This window comes from Neolamprologus multifasciatus, chromosome 16 (genome assembly GCF_963576455.1).
Source record: "Neolamprologus multifasciatus chromosome 16, fNeoMul1.2, whole genome shotgun sequence".
Lineage (NCBI taxonomy): Eukaryota > Metazoa > Chordata > Actinopteri > Cichliformes > Cichlidae > Neolamprologus > Neolamprologus multifasciatus.
In genome coordinates this window covers 30,695,452-30,707,165 of record NC_140454.1, presented here as the reverse complement: position 1 = coordinate 30,707,165, position 11,714 = coordinate 30,695,452, and the positions used below count along the sequence as shown (strand labels likewise).

Sequence of the window (11,714 nt, the reverse complement as noted above, 5' to 3'; positions counted from 1 at the left end):
TGGATTCATGAAACTGATTAGATCAGATTATTCATTCTTATTCTATATAAACAACAAAATCCTGGTTGGTTGTGGCTTAATGTTGCAGCAGCACCATAGACCAACCTTAACCCCGATCCCTAGCACTAACTATTGACTTTATATATTACCCATTGACTTTATATACACTAGCACTGAGTAGCAAGGTCAGTAATCAGATACTGTAGAAATACAAATTTCCATCTTCCTGTTAATAAGAGGATATCGATACCGGCATTCCCTTTGCCAACAATAAACTTTGGAAGGAAATTTCCACAGCAGTCGTAACCTTACTTTTATTACTGTCTGATACAACGTTTATAAAATCCACAAGAAAAACCTTATTTAAGATCACTATATTTTACGCAGTTCTTTTGCGTACATCGTTAAAACGTCTAATGAGCTTTATTTCTCCGACGTTTGTGAGCGAGTGAGCGGGGTGTTTTGATGGTGTTTGTCTCCCTCCTATGTCCGAAATCAAGCAAACACCCTGCGCTTCTTCCACCGCCCCATCCTTCTTCTCGTTCACTGCATAGTAGTAAGTAGCACGGTAGGAAACGCAACTGTTTGTTTGCACAATTCAGCCAAATATGTATGTAACGTAAACGCTCGGCAGTTTTACTTATGTTTATAGTGAAAAAGATATGTAGGACCTGATTGTATAGTCACGGTGGCCGAGAGGTTAAGGCGTTGGACTCGAAATCCAATGGGGTTTCCCCGCACAGGTTCGAATCCTGTTCGTGACGTTAAACTTTTGATTGCCACAAATTTCCTCTTATAGAACACGCTCACACTCAATCGTTCAGAAACTCGTCAAACTAGACCCAATTTGTTGATTTAATACAATGTGTGTCTCTGAAGGGTTACCCACGATACCTAGTGCTAAATGACGGATTGTACACTCTGAGTGAAATCTGTGTTTAAACTGGGACACCTTGAAGACAAAAACAACGATAAACCGAGATTAGTAAAACGGATGCGACATTATTAAAAATAAATAAATAAGCAAACCACCGTTAGTTTTACGGTTGATAGTAAACTCACATTTCCTCTCGTCTCGCGTTGTTTGTGAATGGAATTCATTTGCTATGGTAAAAACCAACTGCTTTCATTTGCAACTCTAAACAGCTAGGTTTTGTGCCTGTTTATGTTTTTGGATGCAGTATCTTACAAGAATACAACTATACAATTGTTCTCTATATATTGATTTGTCTATATAAAATCACATTAAGATATACTTTTACGAATATACCCCTTCGCCGTGTAGAACAATGGAATCGTCCGGTGGAGATAAAACTGACCGGCAGTACAGCTGACGTAGTTTTTGGGGCATTGTTCAAGAAGGTTAAACCGTGTAGTTTGCAGTGTGTACAGTTTTTTAAAAATAGCGTTTTGGGGGCCGTAGTATTTAGGGATTAATACCTCGGACATTTAACAATAAGTGTTTTTCGAACAACAGCAACGTTACTGGGGATACAGATAGTTAAAAATAGACACACTAGTCGTATAACAAAGCATTTGGCCAGACTGCGCGCTAACAAGGCTAACAGTTCTTTATACTTACAAAAGGCACACAAAGGAAATGCGGTCGATTAGTTTAAAAGCATTAAAAAGAAGTGTCTAAATGATCGAGTGGGTCTACTAAAAAAAGGCTAGAAGTACAGGCAGCACATTAAGCTGTGATGTAACTTGCAGTCAGTGGAGGGGTATTTGTTAAAACAGGAACCTCAGATTGAACTAGCGATTCTGGATTTGTCAGCCTATTAGTATCTGATTTCGAAACATCGTTTTGAGTACTTGACAGCTACTTTGCAACGGATTCTACGTTAGCTAATTTTATGAGAAGAATGAAGCTGACATTATGGCGATAATCGCGAAAAACGAGATATCCAGACACTCGTATTCTGAAACTAAAATAAGGTAGCTAACTGGGAGCTAGCAAACATTTAGCGAATTGTTCCTCAGCGGAGCTATCTTGTCACCCTGCTAGTGTCAGTTAGCTGTGAAGAGTATAGTTGTCCTTCACCACTGTCACAAGCGTTTGTGTTAAGTTTAACGTGGGTTATCTAAGGCGCTGGTCCCCTGTGTGTTTTATGTTATAAACAGTTAAGATACGTGTTAGAAGTAGTAAGGCTGACAGGCTAACTAGTTAGCTAAGCTGAAGCTAACGGTTTTAGCTCCCCATTACATAGTAACGACAGTTATAGCTGCTGAGTTTGAGTGACAGGAAGAGAGACATCACTGGTCTTTTTTTTTCACCCTCGACACTAATAATGGCAGCACCAACAAACGAGGCCTTGTTTTTGATAAAGGATGTGAAGCCTGGCTCGAAAAATTTGAATATCGTGTTCATCGTTTTGGAAATAGGTGAGTAGTTGGGCTGTGAGGCTAAAGCGGTCTCTCCCTACATCAACTCGTGCTCCTTTTTCTTAAAGGGACCGGCAGCAGCTTTGCTATGAAAGCCATGAGAGATACAGCCTAAATACAGTGAGGCTTTGATTTAATACTGTTCTATGTGAAAGTTGAGAGTTGGTCTCTGGTAGAGCTATTTGTACCTTGAGTCTTTGTTTGTTTGGTTTTTTTTGTTTTGTTAGGTCGAGTAACCAAAACGAAAGATGGCCATGAGGTGCGCTCATGCAAGGTGGCAGACAAGAGCGGTAGCATAGCTATCTCCGTTTGGGATGAACTCGGCAGCCTTATTCAGCCAGGAGACATCATCAAGCTAACCAGAGGGTAAGACTGCGGATGTAGAAATCTTCAATTTTGCCAGAGAGATCGGTGTTTGCATATTTTGTGTCTGCACCAGTTTACCCTGGTATTTCTCTGCTAGCTATGCATCTATATGGAAAGGCTGCCTGACCTTATACACTGGAAGAGGAGGAGATCTACAGAAGATTGGAGAGTAAGTAGACGGTCACACACATCTATTTATGTACTGGTAATGCTCCGGTCCCTCTTGGAATTCTGCTTAGCGTATCACTCTGTTCCAGAGTCATGCTTTGTTAAATGTAATGGTAACAGGACAGTTTTAAAACACAGTCAAGCGTTTTAATACATTTCACAAAATATGATTGGAGCATTTTTGAAGTTTATTTCTAAAGCAAATAAAATGTCATTTTATAAGTTTGCACACTGACCTCTACTACAGTGCAGTACATTAGTTTGTGGGTGTTACAGTCTGGCTTTCCCTTGGCTGATAAAGTGTGAATAGTGGGGCTATTCTTCATAAGGATGAGTGCAATACAGCTGATGGCTGAAACAATCATACAAGATGATTAAATGTTCTCTAATATCTTTCCAGATTCTGTATGGTGTATTCAGAAGTGCCCAACTTCAGTGAACCAAACCCAGAGCTGCTAGCCCAAGCAAACCAGCAAAACAAGTCTGTGAGTACTCTTGGAAACTGGCCAGCCGGTGCTGACACCTCAAGAACACTTTGGTTGTCCTGTTCTCACGCACATCTGTGCATTTCCCCAAATAAATCAAGCTAAACCACCTTCTGCAAGCTTTCTGCATGTCTCAGTCTAAGTGAAAATATATTTAAGGCAGCCTTCCTCTTTGTCTACCAGGGGAAGCCTGACCAGAATCAGAGGGGGAACTCTCCACCCAATCAGAATTCAGGTACATCTGCCCCACCAGGTCAGTGTATTTTCCTAATGCAAATTTTGATTTAACCACAAGCTGACTGATGACTTGTGTGCATGTGTTACGTAATGGTACACTTTGATGCTAACATTGGGTTTGTTGTTGTAGTCACCTGCATTTACAAAGCTTTATGTCTGTACTGATGGAGCCTCAAAAACTCAGATTCCAGACAGGGACTGGCATAAGGCGAAGCAGCTAAAAGAAGTTCATCTGTCATCCATTGAATTATTCACAAATGTGCTTAATAATCTTTTAAGGGATGAAAAGGCTGGCATTTCAAGGGTTATGTAATTTTCTCACTTAGTTTAGTTTTAACTAGGGTTAAAACACAACTTGGCGGTAAAATAAAGAAAATACACCAAACAGGAGGTGGCAATCACGAGCTCGCTTCTAACAAATGACTCATGTTGTGATTTAAAAGGAAGAAGGTGACCGGTTAAAACAAAACACACTTCAGTCGCACCCACAAAAGTGAGACAAAAAACAGAAATGCAAACTGAAATGAGTGAGGACTGACTCGTGTTTCTAACCTGCAGGTAACGGTGCCATGCCGCCATATGCCAACAATAATCAACCACCTGGTGCACCCCGTGACCCCACGTTTGGGAACGTCGGGCGGCCCAATGGACGGTCGCCTGGCAACGGTGCCCCTTCGGTTACTGCTGCTGGAGCCCCACCAGCTACAAAGTCCTCAGTTACAATTAGCAACGGCAGGGACCCACGACGTGCCAAAAGATGAAATTGGGGGTTAGAAGGTGCAGGGGAGGGTGGTATGTGAGAAATCTATGGACGTCCCCATTTACCCCCCCTCTTACAGCTTTCCGACCTGTCTGCCCCGTCTTCATCACAGCCTGTGTTGGCTATAAAATGAACAAAAAAACAAAACAAAACAACTGACTACTTGCAGAATTTCTTTCTTTTTTTAATCCAGGCTAACATGATCAGATGTGTCGTCTGTCATCCGTAGTGCAGGTAGTGCTCTCATAAGCAGCACAGTGTGATTATGATCTACCACTTTATGCGTTTTCAGGGCTTCTTAGATAGTCGCGACCTGGTGTGGCTGAGGTGTTGGCAGCTTCCCAGTCTGCACCCTTCTTCTTCAAGTTGCCAGTTCTGTGCCAGTGTTACCCCCAACTCCCAAACAAACACCAACCTGAACCCTTGCCCTCTTCATGTTCTTTAAAACTATACACCCTACTTGAACACTTGATGCACTTTCTTCTCTTAATTTATGTCGAGGCTTAGCTGTCATTTAATTCAGGAAATCAGTTTCTGCTTTATTTAGTTTTTTAGAGGGAAAAAAAGGCCTTAAGTTGTGAAAATAAGTAGTTGAACTGACTGCCCACGTGAAACTCTTCAAACCAAACTGTTTTCTGAAGTGACTGTGTGAAAGGAAAGGTGTTAGTTTTGAGTTTTAATTATTGGTAGGTAGACTGATAGTGAACGGTTTCGTTTTTTCTTTTCAATAAGACATGTTTTGTTGTTTTCTTTCTTTCTCTTTTTTTCTTTGTTGGCCATCAACTGTACCTTTAGGGACCACTTAAATACTGGCAAAAACAGTTCACCAAATAAATTTTAGAGCAATTTTCTGTCACATTTGCTTTTCTGTAGTCTGTTTGAGAGCTTGAGTTACTGGTACTGTCGCTGATATATTCTTACACTGCAGTTTAAAGCCTACGTGAGAAGTGTTCAGGGGCCTGAATGCACATCACCCCAAAAGAGTCATCGTCCTGTAAACATGCTGCCACCTTTATTAAAGCTCCACACTGCCACCAACTGCAAAACAAACCTACTTTCTGCTCATCATTGCACTCTACAGCACCATCTAGTGCCAAGATTGATAAATTATGTTATTTTTGGACGTGCCTTCGCATGATTTGCTTTGCCCAGACAATGGTTACTTTACCGTTTTACTTTTCTTTACTTCAGGTTTTTGGCGAGATCGCTCAAGCAGAAGTGGAACTGGAGTTTAATTGTTTAACTTCCTTTATCACAGTTGGGTTAGGACACTTATGTCTGTACGAATGAAAGCATTTGCATTAAGAATTTTGTTTTGAAGCAATGTGTTGCTTTCGACAAAACCCTGTCTTCATATCCTCTGTTGCACCAAGCACCTAAATGTTATGGCCTCAGGATGGCGCAATTTCCCAGTCTCACTTTTCTGACGCACTTGTGGTTTTTCTCTTTTTTACTTTTTTTTGTTTGGTTCTTATTCTCTATGTCAAAAGGTGAAAGGGCCTTTCACGTTAGTTTACGTACATGTACACTTCACGCTGCACAAAAACACAAGGACACCACCTTTGTCTTCTGTGTGCACAAGTGGAACAAAAGTCTAGTTTCCTGTAGAGGCCAGCTGTTTGACCCGTGTGCTGCTGGGACTACAAGAGATCACCAAAGCAGCTGTAGGAGTGTTTTGGGGTTTTTTTTAGTCTAAACTGTCAAACAGCTGGACTTCACGTCATATTTAAAGTAAGACAAATTTAGGGTATCAAACCTCATTGTAGGGTGAACTTAGATCCTGAGCACCTGCATAAAGATGAATTTAAATATGTCCGTCACCGAATCATCGTCTTTCCACCGAGTGTCTTTATTTTAATTTCAGCAAAGTGGGAAATGCACAAAATCCCCTTTGAATAAGCAGCTCTTAAATACATTAGCACCGCACATCCAACTTGTCTTTACTAAAATTGCAAATTTCATTTGCAAGGTTATTTAAAATCTGTTGAGTTTAAATAACCTTTATTCAAATTTTTAAACTTCTGTTTTTGTGTGACCTTCTTGAAGAAAAAAAGAAGTTTCCAAACACACATAGCACTTGTTCATAATGATTCTGTCTTTGCATCCAGTTCTGTAGTAAAGGAAGATATCTGTCAGCACGACTGTTTGGCCTGTAAGAAGTAAATGTGTGAAATTAAAGAAATTTATCATTTAATTACTTTAGTATAAATGGCCGCTGGGGAGGATTTTATGTGTGGGGAAAACCTGTGATTGGATAGGAATCTTTACCAGGATGATTTTTGGCCCCTGGGCCTTATGTTTGACACCCCTGCAATACACCATGCAAGTTAGATTGCCTCTGTCAGTGCGCCCCAGGGTGGCTACAATGTAGCTTGCCATCACCAGTGTGTGAATGTGTGTGTGAATGGGTGGATGACTGGATGTGTAAAGCGCTTTGGGGTCCTTAGGGACTAGAAAAGCGCTATACAAATACAGGCCATTTAGATTGGCGTGCCAAGTACACTTTGATGTTGCATCTCTGTAATGGGTAACGTTCCTTCCCCCCCATTAAAGTCTTCACAACACAATAAGATCCTGCAAAATACAATCCCGTCTCACAGATGATAAAAGTGAGAATCTGTCTGTCGTGTTTGATATCAGGCAGGTTTTTTTCAGTGTGGCTCAGTGTTCGTGTTAGTGAGTCTAAATTTCTGCTGCACACTCCCACTGTACCTTAGAGCATCTAAGTTGACCTGGTCCAGAATTGCAAAGTAAATCCAATCAAACAACCCATTAGTTTTAACATCCCTACTCCAAAAGATTATTTTTAACAGCTCCCGATACACTAATCCTGTTCTCAATCAGAGGTCGAGGCTCATTTCAAATATTTAAAGCACTGTTTCAGAATTCATTTCTGTGTTGCTCATGTGTTGTAATCACTTGTTCATTGACTGTAACTCTATATTTCTACTTTTATTTACCCAGATGTGTTTTTTTCTTAGTCTTTTTTTTGCAATCATGTCACTGCTGAGCACCTTTCAAAGAACTATTTTTTTAAAGTTATTTTATTATTTTCTCAAAGAACCATATATTCAAAACATGTTTACGATAAAAGCCGAGAGCTTGTGACACTGGAAGTTGACACACACATGAGAAGCGTGGCAGGAAATGTGATCTTAGAAACTCGTGTTGACAAAGAATGTGATGAGCTGGGAACTTCCTCAGTGTTTGATCAGAAGTCTAGTAGCGTCATGTGATTTGTCATATTTTAGATTTGTACCGACAGAAGCCGACATGAGGATTTCAACCTGATACATCAATAAACTTTGAACATATCGACTAATTTAAAAAAATTTTGAACACATACGAAGTCATTTGTATAGGATTCTAAACCGAGTCGGAAAAGGTGGAGCAATGTTGTGGTGTGATTTGCTTCATTTTGTATTTTACCCCTCGGCCTGAAAGGCTATTGTCAAGTTTACTGGAAATCTTTTGAACACAACAGCTCTAGAAGCAGGCCCCGAAGGGTTTTTTAAAGCCACGCCATTGGTTTATTTACAAAGAAGGATCTCTTATCAGCCTCACATACTGACAGCTACACTGCATCTACTGACAATCTCTTTTGGGAATCTGGCAACCCTGATACAACTCATGTATAACCTGTAGCTATACCAGCACCACTGTGCACTCAGGTGCACGACATTCAAGGCTTTTTCCCAATCTGCATTCACTGAATTATCATCATGACGGTAACCCTTCTGCTATCAGATTGCTGCAACTGTTCGTATTTTCAGGCCAGGGCACAGGTTGATGGTTGCGGTAAAAGATGATCTGGCAACTCCTAAAGATCCTACTGTCGACAGGCTGAACGGTACCCCAGCCTTTTTTATTTCTTATTTTCCCATTTTTTCTGTACACGGCTTACACGATCGCGATGCATGGAACGAACCAAAACAAACAGTGTTTTTTTATTTCACAGATTTCACAGACCACATCAATAGGTGGTTTCTGTTTCAATTTTGCCTCCAGTGTGACAGTAATCCCATGACACAGTGATTCACATCATGGGCCTGGGTTTGTTTTGGGGGAAGCACTGTGGTTTAGCAACAACAACAAAACAAAGACTATTAAAAATACTCTGTAATGATGTATTAAAAAGAAAAAACAACAACACATGAAGCTGTAAAAAGAAATAAATGACAGTGGCGTTGTGCTATATGCTTGCAGCTATGTGTAAATGTAAATGGGACTGGAAACAGACTTCCTTCATGTTTGGATTCTTGAGCAAATCAAAGTCTGTGTGTGTGACGCAAACAGGAAAATGGACCTGATGGGAGGGGTCTAGAGGGATACATCATTTGTCTCCTGCCTTCGTGTGACACATTCAGTGCGTCCCGCTGAGAAGACATCACAATGACTGGTGAGTTTTTTCATCCTCGGAGTATGAACTTGAATCTGTTTGGGAAAAGTCTTTGTAATAATTTAATGCTTTCTTTTCTTTTTTACTTTTTTGTCCTCAGAACCAAACTCATCATTGTCCTGGGATTTTGGTGCCATTTACGATGCTCTGAACTTTAGCTATAATTACACAGAGTTTTTCCTTGACCCCGCCACCCAGCCCTGTAGCTTTCACACCATCTCAGATACTGTGATGATCGTTGTCAGTGTCTTTTATGTCCTCATCTTTCTGATGGCACTTCCCGGTAACGTAGTGGTGGGGCTGGTGATCAGCTTAAGCAAGCAACCTTTGACCTCTTCTGACCTCTACCTCCTCCACCTGGCGATCGCAGACCTCTTGCTCGCCATCACCCTCCCGTTCTGGGCCACCTCGGTTACTCAGGGCTGGGTGTTTGGAGAAGCCATGTGCAAAATAGTCACTATCCTCCAAGAGGTGAGCTTCTACTCAACCATTCTCTTCTTGACTTGCATCAGTGTGGACCGGTACAATGTGATTGTGCGCGCCATGGAGGTCCGTCGGACTAATCGACAGATGGTCAGCTGGGGAGTTTGTGCTGCCGTCTGGATTGTCGGAGCGCTTCTGTCCCTCCCGGGCTTGTTCAGCTCCACTTTCACCTCTTACAACTCCAGTCACGTAATGTGTGCTGAAAAATACGACCCCAGCACTGCTGATGAGTGGCGACTGGCCACCAGAATTCTCCGCCACGCTTTGGGTTTTTTCATCCCCCTGGCCATCATGCTGCCCTGCTACGGAATCACCATCCATCGCCTCCTTCACGTCCGTGGGGGGTTTCAACGCCAGCGAGCCATGAAAGTTATCATATTTGTGGTCCTCGCTTTCCTGCTTTGTTGGACGCCGTACCACCTAGTAGTGATAGTGGACACATTTTTCAGGGCAAAGATAGTAGAGTATCAGTGCCCAGCGAGGACAGCAGTGGACCAGGCCATGTTTGTCACCCAGAGTCTGGCCTTGCTTCACAGCTGTTTAAACCCAGTGCTGTACGCTTTCCTGGGAGAGAAATTCAGAAGGAGGCTGCGGCAGTTAATGGCAAAGATAGGAATCGTTGAAAGATCGTCAACGTCAAGAAGCAGCAGATCTTCGCTGTCATCGGAGCTCACGCCTACAATCATGTGAGAACATCAGAGACACTTGAAACTACTCAGATCAGCTGATCAGGGAGATTTAATGCAGGGATTAAAGTGTAGAAAACTGCTAGTTTTGATAATCCTCATATTTGTACTGCAGCTAATATTTGTCAAAGAAAGACTTCAAAATATTTTTAAATAATTTGTGTAATGATATTATTAGTGTACATACTTTTTAAGACTTTAAGATTCTATTTTATTATTATTTAACTTTGATTTGATGCACACACTTTTTTGTTTTTCTTTGAGGTTTGTTAAATTCGCCCCGTCATCTTCAATGACGATTCTGAAGAAAGAGAAAATAAAAAATGCTGCGTTTCAACTCGACATCGCAGCATTACAACATTAACACTGAGCCCTTGCCAGTGAACTCTGAATTGCAACAATTTGGCGGTAGATTGTGAAACATCAGTTCATCAATTGCATAACATTGAGTTATTTTTATAGAAATGCATTCACATTTTTGTATCTGTGTATGGTAGCCATCAACGTCTGTATATATGAGAAATGAATAAAACCATCCACTTTGCTCCTTTGTTTGTGATTGATATGACACCGCAGAGTCATTGGAGGTTTATGTGTTCGTTGATCAGCTGAGACACAACAGTCAAATGATGGGAAACCTCCCCTCCACATGGTTCCCACCATTGGGTTAATGGTGTGAACTTTGCTTGTATAGGGGAGAAAAAGCAGAAGTTTTGATGACTGCAGCCACAGAAATGCAGCCATATTTGAGATCGGAGGAGCGATATCTACTCCCTCTTGATTACAAAATGATCAAAAACATCTAACTTACTTGATAACTGACAAGCATGTTGGTTCAATCCTGGCACTGGCTGTTGGGTTTGCAGAAATAGCGCCAGTTTGGATGATCCACAGAAACTCTTATTTTGCCGGGAAGAACTTGCAGGTGTGGAACTAACCAACTGCTACTGCTGAACTTGTGTCTAATTTTAAATAGTTTTCACAAATCCAGGATGCAAAAGCTATGAAAGTGGATTTTCAAACTTCTTAATCTAACATTTACAGCCCAAAACATTGCTTTCGTGGGTTTGTGCTTTTCCTTTTTTCCTACCAGATGTAAGAGATTAATTAAAAGGTTCATATTTTTCTCACTGCCCAGTTCTTACAAGCTTGTCCTTTTTTACAACAAAACTGCTCCATGCAGGTATTGTATGTCAGGCTTATTTGTTTTCATTGTAGCTGAAGTTTGCATCTTCTTTCAGCATTCAGGTATATTGTAAATCAGAATCAGAGACTTTATTAATCCCAGAGGGAAACTGAGTTGTCATAGCAGCAAATATACCTCAAACATCAGGCACTTGTATAAAATGAGTGTAAAACAGAGATATTGATACATAAATATTAAGCTAAAGAGATAAATATAGAGATATAGGTATAAATATAGATATTAGTATTAGTATAAGTACATGTGCAAAGCTAGCATGCTAGCACTAAATGTGTAGCAATACTGGGAGACAGCAGGTTTTTTGAGCTGTTTTGGGCACAGTTTGTGATAAAAGTACAATTATATACACGATTTATCAACTTAAATTTGGGTTTGTTGATGGAAAGCCACTTCCAGATTCAGTTTTTGTGTCAGTTTTATAAGGTTTAACTTTATTTCCTTGTCTATAGAGTGTTGTTTTACTTGGTGAGGAAAAAGTCTCTCATGTTAAACCTTATTAAGTAAAACATGGGATTAGCTTGATAAACTTCAAACATTAGTA

General features: G+C 40.7%; 2 protein-coding genes and 1 non-coding gene across 4 annotated transcripts; all 3 read left to right on the top strand.

The window, feature by feature from the left end:
- Window positions 1-682: 682 nt before the first annotated feature.
- trnas-cga (transfer RNA serine (anticodon CGA)) lies at window positions 683-764 on the top strand. Its single transcript has one exon. It is a non-coding gene; the product is annotated as a tRNA-Ser (tRNA).
- Window positions 765-1,323: 559 nt separating this feature from the next.
- On the top strand, window positions 1,324-4,531 carry LOC146501068 (SOSS complex subunit B2-like). 2 transcript variants are annotated; one of them, XM_085135548.1, is made up of 6 exons: window positions 1,324-2,385; window positions 2,613-2,751; window positions 2,849-2,920; window positions 3,320-3,404; window positions 3,588-3,639; window positions 4,200-4,531. In XM_085135548.1, the coding sequence occupies exons 1-6, from the start codon at window positions 2,292-2,294 to the stop codon at window positions 4,400-4,402; spliced, it is 645 nt and encodes a 214-aa protein (XP_084991674.1). In that variant the 5' UTR covers window positions 1,324-2,291; the 3' UTR covers window positions 4,403-4,531. The 2 variants fall into 2 exon arrangements, with proteins under 2 accessions (XP_084991674.1, XP_084991673.1); XM_085135547.1 differs by having other exon boundaries at window positions 1,326-2,385; window positions 3,588-3,657.
- Window positions 4,532-4,680: 149 nt separating this feature from the next.
- Window positions 4,681-10,513, top strand: LOC146501067 (C-X-C chemokine receptor type 2-like). Its single transcript, XM_085135546.1, has 2 exons — window positions 4,681-8,800; window positions 8,901-10,513. The coding sequence occupies exons 1-2, from the start codon at window positions 8,794-8,796 to the stop codon at window positions 9,971-9,973; spliced, it is 1,080 nt and encodes a 359-aa protein (XP_084991672.1). The 5' UTR covers window positions 4,681-8,793; the 3' UTR covers window positions 9,974-10,513.
- Window positions 10,514-11,714: the final 1,201 nt, after the last annotated feature.